The 18275-nt window shown below is 43.3% G+C and overlaps 1 protein-coding gene across 15 annotated transcripts in view; it reads right to left on the reverse strand.

Annotated features, from left to right (window-relative positions):
- LOC106580920 (histone-lysine N-methyltransferase MECOM) overlaps positions 1-17774 on the reverse strand; it is a 186009-nt gene extending 168235 nt beyond the window's left edge. For 7 of the 15 annotated variants that reach the window (XM_045703670.2, XM_045703668.2, XM_045703667.2 and 4 more), the window contains exon 1: positions 17316-17773. In XM_045703670.2, coding sequence (XP_045559626.1) covers positions 17316-17352 — 37 coding nt within the window. In that variant the 5' untranslated portion in view covers positions 17353-17773. Of the gene's footprint in view, positions 1-17315 lie in introns of all 15 variants that reach the window. The other 8 variants (XM_045703669.2, XM_014162478.3, XM_045703665.2 and 5 more) reach the window with 2 other exon arrangements.
- Positions 17775-18275: the final 501 nt, after the last annotated feature.

An 18275-nucleotide genomic window follows, 5' to 3' on the forward strand; every position in this document is an offset into this window, starting at 1 on the left:
TTAGCGAGTCTGTGTTTTATTTCTGGGGGCTGTGTCAACATGGCTGGACCTCACCTCGTCCGTTCCCGTGGTAACCTGTAGGGCACTAGGGGGAACGGCGTCCTGGGAGCTGTGGCGTTATCATAAACAGACTTTTTATTCATAAGTGGTGATTATTTTCACGGCTGCATTTTCCCCCACTGCCCACCAAAGCGAGCCGGCATGGAATTTAAAAAACAATGCCAGCATTAAATTCTCCAATAGGGTTCTCAATCAAACTAGAGTGTGAATGTGTCTGTGTGGTGTGTATGTGTGTGTGAGGGTGGGCAGTATTTCATTGTGCACAACAGTGTGTGTGTGTCTGGGGGGGGGGGGGCATATTTCTCAGAGCACAGCGTCAGAGGAATACCTCCATCTCTCAGCGCCTGACAGCCTCCCCAGAACTGACCTTCAGTTCCATAACTACCTCTTCTCTCCTGCTCTCTCCTCCCTCTCTCCCTCTCTCTCTTCCTGGTACCCGTAGCAGCCTTTGTCATTGATCGCTGATGCGATTGGCTGCCCACATGCTCAGTAATGACATGCCCGGTCGCACAGATTAAACTGTCAGCTGTCGGCAATTGATGGGCGGGCAGAGAGTCCGTGGGCAGACACCCCACCTGCAGCCCTCCGCCCTGCCCAGCCCTGCACTGCCCATTCCTGCTATGCTTAAACCTGTACTACTAAAGCATGCCCTGCCCAGCCCTGCCATGCTCGGCCCTACCCCGACTTACCCTGCCAAACCGTAGGTGTGTGATGAGCCATGCCAAGCCATCACCCCAACAACCCCCTTATTACTGCCTCCCTCCCCCCACCCCCACCCAACCCAGGCCTACGGCGATCCTCCCCGCTGCGACCCTCAGTCAGGGAGAGAGGGAGGAAACGGAGGGAGGGAGAACAAGTAGAGCTGGAAATTGAGAGTGGAAAGGGGAGGAGCGAGCTTGTGAGATATTGTAGAAAAAAAAACAAGGAAGAATGTACAGAAAGAGAGATGGTAAAAATAAAAAGTGTGTGAGCTTGCCTGTGTGTGAGTGTGCATGCCTGCATATGTGTGTTGCCTTGGGACAGTGGTAGGATGAGCAGCTAGGCCAGCCTCCAGTCTGTGGGCTGGGTTGAGTTGAGCGCTCAGGACCCACGCGGCGGCCCCGTGTTGTGCTTGGCTGGCGGTTTGTTAACTGTCAGCGCAGTATCTCTTTACACTGATGAATGGGAAGTTTCCAGGCCATTTCCAAAGCCTCCGCTCCCCCATTCAGATGCTTCATCCACGGGAACGGGCAAGAAAACAAGGTCTCCTATGCTCTGCCAGCGTCCCTTAGGGGCCAGGGCCCAGACTGAAGCGGGACGGGGGTTAAATTTAAACTGGCCCTTGTGTAGGGGAGACAGAGAGACAGAGGAGGAGAAAGAGACACAGAATGAAACAGGGAGAGAGAGAGAGAGAGGGAGAGCGGAGAGAGAGAGAGAGAGAGAGAGGGGGAAAGAGGCTGAGAACAAGTGCAGGCTTTTGAAGAATAATAGTCTTCTGAGCAGAGAGAAACATGTGAATGTCCCTGGTGGAAGGGTTTGGGTTGGGTATGTGAGCCAGAGATAAAATCGATTAGCTTCTCCAGTGACCCGGAGAACACAGGGGGTCCTGGTCCAGCCTGGGCCCTGACAGAGACATCCAGGCCTGGGGCCTCCAGAGGCCCCTACGGGCCCACTGTCTCCTGGTTCTGTGGACACTGGGGTGAACAAGTGGTGCCCTCCTGTCAAACTGAGCCCCCAAGCAAAGAAGAAACACACTACCTCACCACTTCACTGCTCTCTGATTCTGAGAGAGATGGGGGGATAGAGGTGGGGAGAGGGAGGGAGGGGGAGAGGGAGAGAGAGAGAGAGAAAGTGTTGACTGGCTTGTGTCGGTTAGAATCAGAGTTTAAACAGGGAGGAAGAGGAGAAAGAGAAAGGGAGTTGGGCCTGTGTGTTTGTTCCAGAACTGTAGTCCACAATCCCTCTCTACTCGACCCAAAGCTACAACTGTTCCCCAATCTGTACAGCCAGGTCACCCATGATACAAGACAGTATTCAACGTCCATCCATGTCTGAGGACGTCGGGAGATGATGTAGAAATTTGCCATTAGGGGCAACAGTGAGCGCAGTTACTTTCAAGTAGATTTCCGTTCTGCTAAAGTGTTGTGGACAGGAATGGTTGATAGGTGTAAGCATTTACCTCTAATTCCAAAGGTTGCAAGTTCAAATACAGCAGACAGAAAGTTATTTTTGTTTTAAGCCTATCCCAAACTTTAACCCTTATCTTAAACATTCAAAGTTAATGCTCAACCTTAAGATTTCGAAATTCGGAGTTGATACCCAAACTTTAAGGTTAAAAACTTCGCAATTTGATGTTTGCAAGAACTTCGAAATGTGAAGTTTGAAAAACATGGCTGAACGTCTAATTCGGACGTGAGACTGTGAGAGCAAGTTGATCTGTAGCCTAAGCCCGAGCTTCTCCACTCACAACACACCAAGGCCTCGTTCCAATCACATCACATGACATCCCCTTTAAATACAGACCTCTTAAAAGAGCACACCTTTTCTTCCCAGCTCATTGTCAACGATCTGACCTTTGGGTTCACTGAGTGGAAAACAGTGTCTGTGTCAGTTAGCTGCAGCTTTCCAAGCAGTGTTAGAATAATATTGCCACAGGGCCGGGAGGGATGCTAACGTTAATCAAAACAGGACATCCTAAGGAGGACGGGTAGGTTCGCTCTACCGCTGGCTTTGTTTTTGTGTTTGTGGATGGGCGACAATCCCAGGAAGCCCAGAGAGAGGCTCATCAAAGCACCGAGCGGGGGCCAACGGCAACGCGATTGGCTGGAATGCGCCTCGGAAAAGAATCTCCACTGTCTCTATTGTTCTCCAAAGTTTTTCCTCAGTCTCATCATCCCAATCACATTGCTGCATTGCCGCGGGATGTCCAGTACACCGCCAGGTACAGACACAGCACTAATCAGCCAGCCCCGCATTCCTTTCAACAAGCACATTCTTTCCCCCCACTGCGACCCTGGCCGACCGTCAACACACACACACACACACACCACACACACACACACACACACACACACACACAGGAGGAGGAAATGATGCAGACACATCTCAGAGGACAGGGGGACTACATGTTCCCGTCCCTCACACCTGAGGGCGTCTAGGGGTGCCAGACTACCATGTGGAAGTTCTTCACGTCACAAAACATCTGGAGCATTCATCAACATATCGCCATTCCAACACTGACAAGACAGAGGCTATCGGCAACAATCAGGTAAAGCTTCCATCAGAAACGACCCGGGGCTTTGATCACGTCTCCCTCCCCTCATCTCTCCTGCCCTGAGGGGTCAGAGGTCACCGGTTAATGAGGTTCCAGGCTGGATAGTGGGGGCTTTGGTGTGGCTGAGAAGAAAGGTGTACACTACAGCCCCCCCCATCCTCCCTCTCACCATTCCTTCTCAGCTATCTCTTTTTCTCCCTCTTTTTTTCTTCCCCTGAGTTAATCATAATCGAGTGCCTCCAGCTGCAGCCCTGGAGCGCTCCCCAATACCCGCCCTCAAATCCGTCCCCGCCTGTCGGGAGATCCCACTGCGCTGGAACACTGTTATCGCCGTTCTCACAAAGAGATTGTTGGATAATTCCTGTTTGTGGCTGCGATCCAGTCCGGTATGACAAAGAAAGGACCCGCTCTGCCTGGCAGCACTCCCAATATTTCACAACAGAGACATTATTAAGAACAACATGCAAAAATGCAGACAAACGGAGACATATGCAAGCACACACACTGTTGTACGCATGCACACCTACATCATACACACTGTCTGGCTGTACACACCTTAGCACACCAGCCAAACCCTATATCTATGAGGGATGTAGCCTACTGTACTGTAGAGGGAGTGAGAGAGTTCACTCACTTGTTGTCCACACATGAACAAGCTCACATATAGTGCATTCGGATATTCAGACCCCTTCACTTTTTCCACATTTTGTTGTTACGTTACAGCCTTACTCTAAAGTAGATTAAATCAACTTTTTTCCTCAACAATCTACACACAATACCCTATAATGAAAAAGCAAAAACAGTTTTTTTAGACATTTTTGAAGAAAAAACAGAAAAATCCCAGATGTACCTTATTTATGTAAGCATTCAAACCCTTTGCTATGAGACTAAATTGAGCTCAGGTGCATCCTGTTTCCATTGATCATCCTTGAAATTATTCTACAACTTGATTGGAGTCCACCTGTGGTAAATTCAATTGATTGAACATGATTTGGAAAGGCACAAACCTGTCTAAATAAGGTCCTACAGTTGACAGTGCATGTCAGAGCAAAATTCAAACCATGAGAACGAAGGAATTGTCTGTAGAGCTCCGAGACAGGATTGTGTCGAGGCACAGATCTGCAGCATTGAAGGTCTTCCCTTTGGCTCAGTTGGTAGAGCATGGTGTTTGCAATGCCAGGGTTGGGGGTTTGATTCCCATGGGGGGCCAGTACAAAAAAATGCATGAAATTAAATGTATGAAATGTATGCATTCACTACTGTAAGTCACTCTGGATAAGAGTGTCTGCTAAATGACTAAAATGTAAATGTAAAGTCCCCAAGAACACAGTGGCCTCCATCACTCTTAAATGGAAGAAGTTTGAAACCACCAAGTCTCTTCCTAGAGAAGGGCCTTGGTCAGGGAGGTAACCAAGAACCTGATGGTGACTCTGACAGTGCTCCAGAGTTCCTCTGTGGAGATGGGAGAACCTACCAGAAGGACAACCATCTCTGCAGCACCACCAATCAGCCCTTTATGGTAGAGTGGCCAGATGGAAGTTGTTCCTCAGTAAAGGGCACATGAAAGCCCACTTGGAGTTTACCTAAAGACCCTCAGACCATGAGAAACAAGATTCTCTGGTTTGATGAAACCAAGATGAAACTCTTTGGCCTGAATGCCAAGCGTCACGTCTGGAGGAAACCAGGTCATCACCTGGCCAATACCATCCCCATGGTGGTGGCAGCATCATGCTGTGGGGATGTTTTTCAGTGGCAGGGACTGGGTGACTAGTCAGGATCGTGCGAAATATGAACGGTGCAGTGACGCTCCCATCCAACCTGAAAGTGCTTGAGAGGATCTGCAGAGAATAGGAGAAACGCCACAAATACAGGTGTGCCAAGCTTGTGGAGTCATACTCGAGGCTGTAATCGCTGTCAAAGGTGCTTTAACAAAGTACTGAATAAAGGGTCTGAATACTTATGTAAATGTGATATTTTTAATACATTGGCAAACATTTCTAAAAACCTGTTTTTGCTTTGTCACTATGGGGAATTGTGTGTAGATTGATGAGGAAAAACAACTATTTAATCAATTTTAGAATAAGGCTGTAGCATAACAAAATGTGGAAAAGGTGAATGGGTCTGAATACTTTCCAAATATTCTATATACTTATGGCATATGTATTCGTCACACGTGCCGTTTACAGCAGGTATAAAAGGTGCAGCGAAATTCTTACATGCTAGCTCCCTCAACAATGCAGTACACCTTTACAAAAGAGTGCAGGTGTAAATAACACTCGTAGAAAGCACCAGGTTGTCTTTGATTGCCATAAAATAGATGGAAGACCCTTTATTTAACCCACTTGCTCCACATCCGCCCAATGCTACAACCCTCCCCAGACCAAAGTGCCTGTAGTAGTGTGAGAGTTTGGTGTGACTGTGACTGTGAGGGATTGTGCTAGCATGGTGGTGGCGCTAGCTGATACCTAGCCTGGGTCCCATCTGTAATGACAAGGAGTTGGCAAGGCGGCACAAACAGATCTGGGATCCAGGCGAGCTGATACCTTCTCCAGGTAATGAATTGGAGCAGTTACATGATTGAAGTCCTTTAATTAGCTAAGGGACGTCGTTTCTCCACACGTACCAACCAATCATATTGCCTCATTAATTGAGGGGAAAGAGACTGCACCATCAGCAATGTGTCCACGCAATAACTACTGCACTCAGACACACAAATCAATCAGATGTTTGGGGAACGGTTCGAACAAACAGGAATGGAATCTTATTCATACATAAGAGGAAATGTTTTTTTATGTTTCTTTATCTCCCTCCCTTTCACTCTCTCTGTATCTTCCTCTCTTTCGCTCTCTCTAACACACACACACGCACGCACACACGCATCTATAAAAATATGCTTAGCTTGGGCCTGCTGTTGATAATGACCTCAGCCTTGGCACCCGAGTGGCCCAGACTGTAGTCGCCGGGCAGACTGTAGCCTTTTGTGTTAACCTCCCTATCTCTAACTCACTGACCTTTGGGAAGAAAGCAGAAATTACTTTTTATTTAGAAGGGGGTAAGGTTAGCTCATTGTTCTGTGTTGGTACGGTTTCCCTGCAGTAAACACACTGGTTCCCAGGCTTGACATGGGTCCCCCTCCTCCATCCCCCCAGCCTCCTCCCTTGGTGTTCCCACACTCTGGGTCGCCGTGACATAGACCTACCCTCCTCCCTCCCGCCTCACCCATCACAGCACAGTGCCGCGTACACACACACACACACACACACACACAGAGCACATCACTTGATGCTACAAATACACTCACTTTTTTAGCTTCCACTTCACTATATAACAAGCCGCACAAACACACACTCACAAACGTATAGGTTTATTTGTCTTTCTTTAAACAGTGATTGGAGATGCCAGACCCTGCAGTGTAGATAGAGTGAGAGGAGGGGATGTTGTGACACGGGTCCCTAGGGCTACCCACTGAGCCGGGCCCCCAGGGACCAACCCAGGGGACGTGGGGCTCCTGAAGCCCACTGACAGGGCCATCCTTCATCGCCCTGACAACAACACATAAACAAACCACTAACGTAGTGACTAGGCCTAACTGTTTACAGCATAGAGGTATGGTCACAGTGTCATTAACATCAGAGACCTGGTGGGGTGGGGGGGGTCTCTGACACAGTGGGTGAGGAGAGTGGACGGGCGACTCATGCAGATGGGGGCGTTGGTGGATGAGGGGGGCTGTCTCACTGTCCCCCTGCACTCCCAGGACCCAATAGGCCTACATGTTACCACATTTAAACATAGGCATGCGCACACGCGCACACACACGCGCACACACACACAGAGTGATGCATGTTTTTTTGTGCACATACTACACAAGCACAACATGTTAATGTTACAACGACCATACACTGAGATGACTGACTACCGAGACAGGCAAATACAGTAGCCTACCACTCTTATCTGACAGATGGGTTTCTTGACCATTTCAACATCTCAAAGTAGCCAACATTTTGGTGGGATATGACTGGTTTGTTCCCTGATGTGTTTCCCAAAAAAAGTTTAAGGTTTTCCTTATACTACCAAACCATGCAGCCCCCACTTTTTTCCCAAAAAAAGACAGCCTACTAATTGGGATGAGAATAAGAAAGGTCTATATTAAAATCATACCTGTACATTTGGAAGAAATATTTAGGCCTATGAATGAACAACGTAATGTATCCCATTTTAGACTTTAGGCCTATACTTTCAGGAGCTGAAGCGTGAGATAATATTAACATATTCTCGTCCACAGTGCGCATGAAATATGACGAGTTGAGACGGATCATTGCGCAGGGAGATACGGAACATTTGTTTACCGAACTTTGGATCTAAACGGAACGGGAGTGCATGCAGAGTGCTGCGACGGGACAATGACTATTTAACAGGGTCTCTCAGCTCGCACCCACTTCCTCTCACCTTTTAAATGGCACGATACATTAACCCTTTTAATGAGGTCCGCCAGACAAACGCGAGATGCATGGCCCATTGCACAATGCAAGGAGGAAGCGCTGACAGGCAGAATGCGCCGCACGCTTTCACACCAACACAAACATGCACGTACGAGCGCAGAATTAAAGCTAATTTATTGGCGCGAGTTGACGGTAGGTGGGGGCGTTACACAAACTCACTTCCTTGACAACTTCCTTCACAATAGCTTTGCTCCGTAAGCACAAGAAGTATGAAAGCCCTGATGTCTGCGGAGGCTGCATCGCAGGAAATGCTGTACGGTCAATTTGACCATGCAATGCCTATTACACTCTTTTAAAGGGTTCACATGGTCAATCTGTAATCTGCATTGGCCGTACAGCATTTACGGTGACACGTTGTGATGAGCTGTTGTCAAGGAAGTTAGTTTGTGTTTACACAGGACCTCGCGCCCTAACCTACCATAAACCAATCATGTCAATGTGGAGCTATACTGAGCCCTCCACATTGTTACATTTGAGAGGCACACAGCGATGCGGTTCAGAGTTTAATTTTACCTGCATGCCTCCAGATGAATTGCGTCACACCGTGCATACAGTTCCTCTGTCCACATTTCGGATCAAACATAAATTGGCTTTTAGGCCAGCCTACATGCACGCACACACACATCTATCTATCTATACACACACACACACACACACACACACACACAGTGCATTGGAAAGTATTCAGACACCTTGACTTTTCCACTTATTGTTATGTTAAAGCCTTATTTTAAAATTTATTAAATCAAATGTTTCCTCATTAATCTACACAAGATACCCCATAATGAAAAAGTGAAAACAGGTTTGTAGAAATGTTTGCAAATGTATTAAAAATTAAAAACAGAAATACCTTATTTACATACGTATTCAGAACCTTTGCTATGAGACTCGAAATTGAGTCGAGGGAAAGATGAACGGAGCAAAGTACAGAGAGATCCTTGATGAAAACCTGCTCCAGAGCACTCAGGACCTCAGGCTGGGGCAAAGGTTCACCTTCCAACAGAACAACGACCCTAAGCACACAGCCAAGACAATGCTGGAGAGGCTTTGGGACAAGTCTCTGAATGTCCTTGAGTAGCCCAGTCAGTGTCTGGATTTGAACCTGATTGAACATCTCTGGAGACACCTGAAAATAGCTTGCATCGATGTTCCCCATCCAACCCGACAGCTTGAGAGGATCTGCAGAGAAGAATAGGAGAAACTCCCCAAATACAGGTGTGCCAAGCTTGTAGTGTCATACCCAAGAAGACTCAAGGCTGTAATCGCTGCTAAAGGTGCTTCAACAAAGTACTGAGTAAAGGGTCTGAATACTTATGTAAATGTGATATTTAAAAAAACAAATATCTACATTTGCAAAAATTTCCAAAAACCTGTTTTTGCTTTGTCAAGATGGGTTATTGTGCGTAGATTGATGAGGGGAAAAAAACTATTTCATCCATTTTAAAATAAGGCTGTAACGTAACAAAATGTGGAATGTGTCAAGCAGTCTGAATACTTTCCGAATCCACTGTATACACACACACACACACACACACACACACACACACACACACACACACACACACACACACACACACACACACACACACACTTTACATTGATGAGTAAGGTATAGTGACTCAATTTTACCCAGTTCTCAATAGCATGTCCTCAACACACAGAGTCGACCTGCAATCTTAAAACTATTATAGCTTATTCCAATCAGCTTTAGCTAGGCTTCACTCCTGCCTCTGAGGGAATACTAACCCACTAAAGAAATTAGGGAACAAAAAATAACCTAATAATCAAAATAAAACAAATGTTTTTCAACGTTTTTATTTAGAAATGTCAAATACATTTAATACAATTTCAAATGCAGTGCATGGCGAGACATTGATTTATGGACTATTCACATAAACTGACACACACAGCAAATTTGCAAGTGTTAAAATCTCGGTGACAAGGTTAAAAGTGTTGTGAGTGTTATATCTGAGTGTTGACTCTAGTGGGGTTAACACCAGTGGGATTGAAATGGATACCACATGAATTATTTGAATCACAGTTGAATCAACACTGCATGGTGTTGTTGTTACTGGACTGTGTTGAGTTCATTTCCGTTAATTCTCTCAGAGTGAAAAAGATTTGGGAGGGGCCTCATTATTATTCTTCCCAGAATGCTTTGTTGCAGGTTGAGTTTTAGAATAGTTTGTTTTAATATCTATGTTTCTGCATGCACATTGATTGATTCATTGATCTTGTACTATACACCAATAAATAACTTACATTTTTCTGAACAAATCCAATATGTAAGGGGTTGGACTTATTTTACCCGTTACTGAGATGGTTGTTCCACTTTAGATGGTTTAGGTAGTTTTGTCAAGCAAATCATTCACCCTACCAATCTTTCTAAATGCAGGTTGTGGTGGGTTTTAAAAGGTTCCAATTTTGGGATGTTCTTCTTCTGGCTTCATTCTGATAGGAATTACTAATCACTTCACAAACTGTTTTATTGTGACTTGCAGGTCTGATGTGGACCATGAGCCAAGTTTATAAAGTCACAATGTTGAGGGTATCTAGACCATAACCAAAGGCCTTTTCAAATACATCATATATGGTCACCATGGGTTAACTTTTAAACTCAAACACATCAATTTAGGCACTCATTTGATAGACACTTCAGGACATATATCTATTGAATGCAATAACCATGTCTCTGTCACTAACAAATACAGTCATGGGTGGGTATTGCTCATGTTCACGTGAAAGGCATGCTGGGAAATATGCGAATAAGGCTTTACAAAACACTCTAGGGGTGTTAGTCTGTGAACACTTGGAAAAATGTTAGTTTAACACTATTTCGATGGGTACATATAATTTAGAAGTGCGGCATGAGCATGCCTAATATCCTCTCATTGTTTCAAACCTATGTCGTTCATATATGTGTGAATAAACCAAACCTTTTTTTTTTTTTGTAAATACATGGGTGTGCATTGGAAAATTACAATCCAATTCAGCATTCATATGAGTCTTATATCTTCTTTTTGAGGACATTACAAGTGGTGCACCATGGGTCAGACATCTCACACTACCCCCTGAGCATTTAGTTGAGAAGTAATTTTGGAAACATGGAGTTACCTTAAGCCTATAGTCCTAGCTGAGATTATTTTCTGGGGGGGACGGCATGAGGGGTGAGTTTGAACAAATACACTTCTATTACCACCTCTCCACCTACACATTCAACACTGTTTCAGATAACATTTGCTACCAGTCTACATAGTGTTAAAGTTACTCTACAGGTAGTGTCCCATTTTCAGAGTTAATTTGACACAAAATGGTCTTTGACTTAAATATTATTACACATTTATGTGTGAATTTTAACACTGGTTTAGTTACACTCTCCAGTGTTATTTCATCACTGAATTGAGTTGAATTTACACTGCAATGCCTGCATAATTTTACACTCCAATTTAATTCCGACACTAGAGCTCATTGACTCCTCATAATGTTGAAAATACTCATCCTGGGTTAAAATAAGTCAACACTGTAATTTTTACACCCCTTTTTTACTGTGTACCAACTCCCCCTCCATTAACTCACTCCACTATGTTTTATCATCTGCCTGCCATGCGCACATCAATCGAGATTGAGCACAAACATTCCCTGTTGAGCGACGAGACCTACATGTCTCTGAACAGAACTTATCCGGACAGGCCGCACACTGAACACATTTACCCGCAGACCTCTTATGGGGAGTCTGGGAATTTAAATATTCACTGTTGACATTATGCAGAGCTGGCTACAGGCCAGAACGAGCTATTAGAACATTCACATTCTCTTCCTCTGATTTAATAGGTAGCCTAGAAATCCTCCTCTTACATCTTGAGTAAATAATCATATTTAAATATCGCTCAAATTATCCCCCCATTCTCAGATTGTAAGAAATGATTTAGAACTATGGAAGTGCGGACCGGCTGGTGCTGTAGCCTGGCACATTCCTTCAAAGGACTGTTAATATTTAGGCCGATTGCAGCAGGCGCCAACACCAGTACTAAATGCACTACAAAACCATTGTTGATGTGGTGTGTGTGTGTGTGTGCGTGTGTGTGTGCGTGTGTGCGTGTGTGTGCATGCGTGCGTGCCCTTTGCCTGGTCAGTGATCCCAGAAAAATATGCATATCGTTTGCTTTTGAAGCATATTCTGTAAATATGCCAATACTGGGCCATGTTGCCATAAACAACAGTCTGTAAGAGATCCTGATGAGAGGGGACCGTCTGCTGGGTTTATTTCATACCGTCTTGACCGATCCTCGGTGCCAAAGGCACCGCAATGACACCGAAGTTCACGAGACAAATTCATGAAGCACAAGACATAAAAAATGAGTGTCCCTGTCTGTATACTGTAGCTCTTAAAGTTCTTCCTGACAAACTTTTCATATTAAAAGTAGGCCTATGGTTATTAAGCTCTTTGACTCGCATTGGTGTTGTCAAGTGACTGTGACTCATTTAAGTGTATTTTGAACGTCAAATCTAATTGTCCAATCATTTCCCTTCTGAATATTATTTTGGTGAGCATTTTGAAACACACTGACAATATAATATCCAACCAAAAATGATAAAACGAATGTGAAAAATGTATCTCATTTATTCAGTATCTTGCACTGAACAAAATCCACAAATACTTGCATAATCCCTGGGGGGGTTCTCTAATACAAAAAGGCAGCACACAACATGCACACAACATGTAAACTGGATATATTTCTACATGAATAACACCTTTATCTTTGAGTCAGGGCCTCCTTTCCCAGAGCCTTCGTAGTGTTAAGATCATCGTTAGAACCTTCTTACAATGTATCTTTACTAGCCAAGGTGTTACCCAGAGCATTCGTAAGTAACGTGGCTCTTAAAAAACCTTTGCACATCTATGACTGATCCAGACCCCTCGTAGAGCAGCCAAAGAGCATTATTCGATTTTTTTTTTTTTTTTTGCCCTTCTGCATCCCTTTATTCACATAAGATCGCCACTAAACATAGAATCAAGATGTTTAGGCTATCTGTCTGACTGTGACTGCCGAGGTCGGCTCTAGGCATACTTAAGCAGTCGCTTAGGGCCCCGATGATAGAGGGCACCAGACCAGAAAATTATAAAAGATATACAGTACCTGTCAGAAGTTTGGACACACCTACTCATTCAAGGTTTTTTCTTTATTTTCACTATTTTTTACATTGTAGAATAATAGTGAAGACATCAAAACTATGAAAAAACACATATGGAATCATGTAATAACCAAAAAAGTGTTCAAATATATTTTATATTTGAGATTCTTCAAAGTAGCCACCCTTTGCCTTGATGACAGCTTTGCACACTCTTGGCCTTATCTCAACCAGCTTCATGAGGTAGTCACATGGAATGCATTTCAATTAACAGGTGTGCCTTGTTAAAAGTTAATTTGTGGAATTTCTTTCCTTCTTAATGCCTTTGAGCCAATCAGTTGTGTTGTGACATGGTAAGGGTGGTATACAGAAGATAACCCTATTTGGTAAAAGACCAAGTCCATATTATGGCAAGAACAGCTCACATAAGCAAAGACAAACGACAGTCCATCATTACTTTAAGACATGGAGGTCATTCAATGTGGAACATTTCAAGAACTTTGAAAGTTTCTTCAAGTGCAGTCGCAAAAACCATCAAGCACTGCAGAGGATAAGTTCATTAAAGTTAACTGCACCTCAGATTGCAGCCTAAATAAATGCTTCACAGAGTTCAGTAACAGACACCTCTCAACATCAACTGTTCAGAGGAGACTACGTGAATCAGACCTTAATGGTCGAATTTCTGCAAAGAAACCCCTAGTAAAGGACACCAATAAGAAGAAGAGACTTGCTTGGCCCAAGAAACACGAGCAATGGAAATATGTCCTTTGGTCTGATGAGTCCAAATTTGAGATTTTTGGTTCCAACCGTTGTGTCTTTCTGAGATGCTGAGTAGGTGAACGGATGATCTCCGCATGTGTGGCTCCCACCGTGAAGCATGGAGGAGGAGGTGTGATGGTGTGGGGGTGCTTTGCTGGTGACACTGTATGTGATTTATTTAGAATTCAAGGCACACTGAACAAGCATGGCTACCACAGCATTCTGCAGCAATGTGCCATCCCATCTGGTTTGCGCTTAGTGGGACTATCATTTGTTTTTCAACAGGCCAATGACCCAAAACACACCTCCAGGATGTGAAAGGGCTATTTGACCAAGAAGGAGAGTGATGGAGTGCTGTATCAGATGATCTGGCCTCCACAATCACCTGACCTCAACCCAGTTGAGATGGTTTGGTATAAATTGCACCGCAGAGTCCAAGGAAAAGCAGCCAACAAGTGCTCAGCAGATGTGGGAACTCCTTCAAGACTGTTGGAAAAGCATTCCAGGTGAAGCTGGTTGAGAGAATGCCAAAAGTGTGCAAAGCTGTCATCAAGGCAAAGGGTGGCTCCTTTGAAAAATCTAAAATATATGTTGATTTGTTTTACACTCTTTTGGTTACTATGATTCCATTTGTGTTATTTCATAGTTTTGATGTCTTCACTATTATTCTACAATGTAGAAAATAGTAAAAATAAAGAAAAACCTTTGAATGAGTAGGTGTGTCCAAACTTTTGACTGGTACTGTATATTCAATATATATTATTTTTGAGATAACTCATTTTGGGTGTCAACTTACCGTTGCGAGTTAGAATAGTAGAAAACACAAGGTGAAATTGTTATATTTGGATGTGCATCAGAAGTACTTCTCTTGTTGTCAGTCACTGACAGTCACTCAATTAGCCCATGTCAGTTAACCATTTTTAGATTGGTAAGTTAGTCTAGCCAGCTATCTAAACTTGTAGTAATCATGGTTGAATTATGGACCGGGCATGAAGGGCACTTGGCCAGGGGCCCTGACCTCCAGGGGGCCCCTATTGATTTTGTAAGTCACTCTCACTCAAATATCATATTAACATGGCATAAGTAAAAAATGTGTAGGAAAATAGCTGTAAAACTGCAAATGTTTCTATCCACACCATGGCAAAATTTCTAGAATTGCATTATTATTATTATTATTATTATTATTTTTAACTGTAAAATATTCTCTCTGCCCAATGGCAAAATGTGTAGAATTGCACCAAAGTTACTTTAAAACTGCAACATTTTCTCTGCACCCCATGGCATAATGTGTAGAATTGCAGGAAATGGCAACAACATTTCGCATAGGGCCCCCAAAAGGCTTGGGCCACACCTGGTGACTGCAGATAACTTCAGAATGAAGTTGATGCTTCAAATGAGAACAGAGATGACTGCATTAAAAGATACATAGGCTACATGCCTATCTATATAGGCCATATGTACAATATATTTGTTCTATTTTAGTTATATTTTGCGACAAGGCTACTGTCTGTGATTTTGGCCTAAATGTATTTCATGTGTGACAATATGTGGGCAACGATGTGCTTAATCTGTGATTTAGAGCATTATTATTGGGTACGCATAATGAGCCGCCTCAATAGCCTATTTGTAGCCATAGGTGGTAACATCTCTCTAGATTAGAAGCTGATCCATCGTCAGTATTATGGAATAATTAGAATGTTAATGTTGATTTGAATGGAGAAAGCTGATCCGAGAGCAGCTCTGCTTTTCTTCCAATTCTATCAGCATCGACACATGGTCTAACCATGCACTTAGCGAACGTTCTCTCTACGTGCTTGTTTGGGAAACACTTTAAAAAGTTGGCTCGTAAATAACGATGCATCTGGTACGATTATCGTTAAGTTACATCGCAACTGGGAAACGATGCCCAGAATTGTTTGAACTAACAAAACACTCACAATTCGATTTTCTAAATTAAACTGCTGGTTGGATGAGTGTCATCCACTGAGTGTAGTGTGTAGGCCTAAATCAAGTAGGCTAACATCCTAAAGAGGAAAGGGTTTTAAGGTCCTTTCTCCTCTGTCGGAACTCCAGAAAGGTCCAGAGAAATGATCCATGTGTAGCAGAAATATATAGACAGAAAGGGACGCGCACACACACAAACACACACAATGAGATGACTGTCAGGTCTCGCGGACGTTTATTGAAAGTATTACACCTGCGAACCCTGGCTCCAGGACGGCAACCTACCGATGTTGACCTATGGCTACACTGTTGTCCAGACATGAGGAAACTATCATTAAAAACATTCAAATCATATACTTCAAATTACAACGTTTTTTTCTCTCTGAAAAATACTGTAAAAACTTAGACAACAGGCTATACACATTCATAAAGGTTAAACACAATTGGAGATGTTAGTGACTCGGAAAATGCAATTCAATTGCCGATACACAATTTGAAATATTCTCGAAAACGTTTATATTTGTGTAGCCTAAACTACTTGAAGGAATGTAAATAATGATTATAGCTACTGCATCCGCTTGCCATTTTGCTGATAGGCCTACATTTTATATAAACATTGTTGTGCATTTTGGTAGATTGCTGTAGACCACAATAACAGTTTATTGGAGTAAACACTTTTTACCCAAATCAGTGTGTTGCTCCAAGGGGGTTGAATTGCTTCCAGAACTCAGACTAATAATTAACCAATTCACAATTAGAAAATGTGTTTATTAGGCTACTCAATATTGGTGTTCAAAACCTCGTTGTCCCTCAATGTGCAGTGGTAAAATACAAATAAATTCAACTTATTAAGGTGCGGGAGGCGGTGGTTGATCAAGAACTGACATTACATTTCTGCCTAACATAAAGACGTAAACACGTTTCGTACCCAAACCGTAACATTAATTCTATAACAAAGATGATTTACTTGTTGCTCAAACTAAATGCACCATAATAAAGATACAACACAGCGCAATAACCCAAATCTATAACGTAATGATAGGTAGAGCGAACACCCCATAAGCATTTATTCTATGATACCTCTGGCAGGGCAAAAATATATGTTTTGGGCATTTTGTCGTTGCGCCAGCAATGGTACCTGATTATATTTAAATGCATAAGTCTGGATCTTTCGTTTCCTAAATCTGAATGAGCCAACCTGCCTTTTCAAAGTCGCTCCTGCAAATTGAAGTGGCCAGAAACCAAGCGCGTGCAACAACAGCGTCGCAGGACGGGATGAGAATTGGCCAACGCTGTAGCGCCCACTATACAAAGCACAACGCAATAACGATAGTAGTTCGTTCCCTGGGAAGTGCCTCTCCCGTTTGCACAACTTTTTAATACTTATAACGCCAATTTAATTTGTCAGAATTCGCGAAACTAACTGGCACTGACAGCATCAACTCGAAACCGCTGAACCAACTTCTCCAAACTGTACCGCTGAACCAACTTCTCCAAACTGTACCGCTGCTCAGTCGTGAGTGGGAGATATTTTCTACTGACACTCATGTAACAAGATACAATATATTGTACCTCATTTGTATATGCGAAACAACATTGATAACTGAGATATAACTACACATTTACAAGATGGCAGTTTCAAAAGGCAAAGAAAGGGATATTGCACCTACTTGTGGCCAGTTTCCGTGCCCTGCCTTTGGACCTCATGATGCCAGTCTTTCGGCGTGGGTTTGTTAGATTTTTTCTTGGATCTTTTCCTCCTTTTTCTTTTTTCTCTGTCCTTTTCTCTGTGTTTCTCAATCCAGACTCGCTATCTCTCCAGCATTGTCAGTTTGGACACCTTCGCACATGCGCATAACAAAACTACCAGCACCGCCAAAAAAGTTTGGAACGATGTATCTCTTGATATGACTGATCTAGTTAGATGGCAATCGGAGAGAGATCCCTCCGTGTCAGATCTTTAAAGATCACTGAGTCAGAAATGGAGACGCCACGACCCCGGATCTACGGAGAGCCGGACACATTTATTATAATGAATTATTATTCTCAAACTTTTAACATGCATGCCTACCTATTGTGCTCAAATGAAATCACATTCATGAATGCTCGGCTAAATTACTAATGTGAAACATTTTCATTAAATGTTTTATACGTTTTAATTGTGTTTTGACCATCACAGCGACCACTATGAAATGAATGAATCCCTCCTCCCCTCCCCTGGTATGTGGGCAGTTGAACTGACAGCTCTAATATGAGGCTGTCCGAAGCTTTTTTTGTGTGAAGTGGTGACAATTATTAATATTTTGAACGAATACCTCTTTCTGCTGGCATGCATGCGTAAATTCCATCGCTTGCATGCAAATTGATAACCAAAATCAATGTTGAACTCGCATAGTCTATTATAACTTTTGGGTATGGCTGCTGCACAATTGAAATGGTTTACTTTGCTTCACTCTCATCGGATTTGGGCACAAACGTATCAACATAAGACTGATCCAATAAACCTAACAATGAAAACCCCAACAATCTTATTGGGCTATTGCAGTGTAGTGGTAGTGGAGAGATATTAACTGTAAGGTGTATTTGTCTATTAATTAAAACTGAGTATAATTAAGGTAATTGCTCGTTAA

Source organism: Salmo salar, chromosome 20 (genome assembly GCF_965601325.2).
Source record: "Salmo salar chromosome 20, fSalSal1, whole genome shotgun sequence".
Classification (NCBI taxonomy): Eukaryota; Metazoa; Chordata; class Actinopteri; order Salmoniformes; family Salmonidae; genus Salmo; species Salmo salar.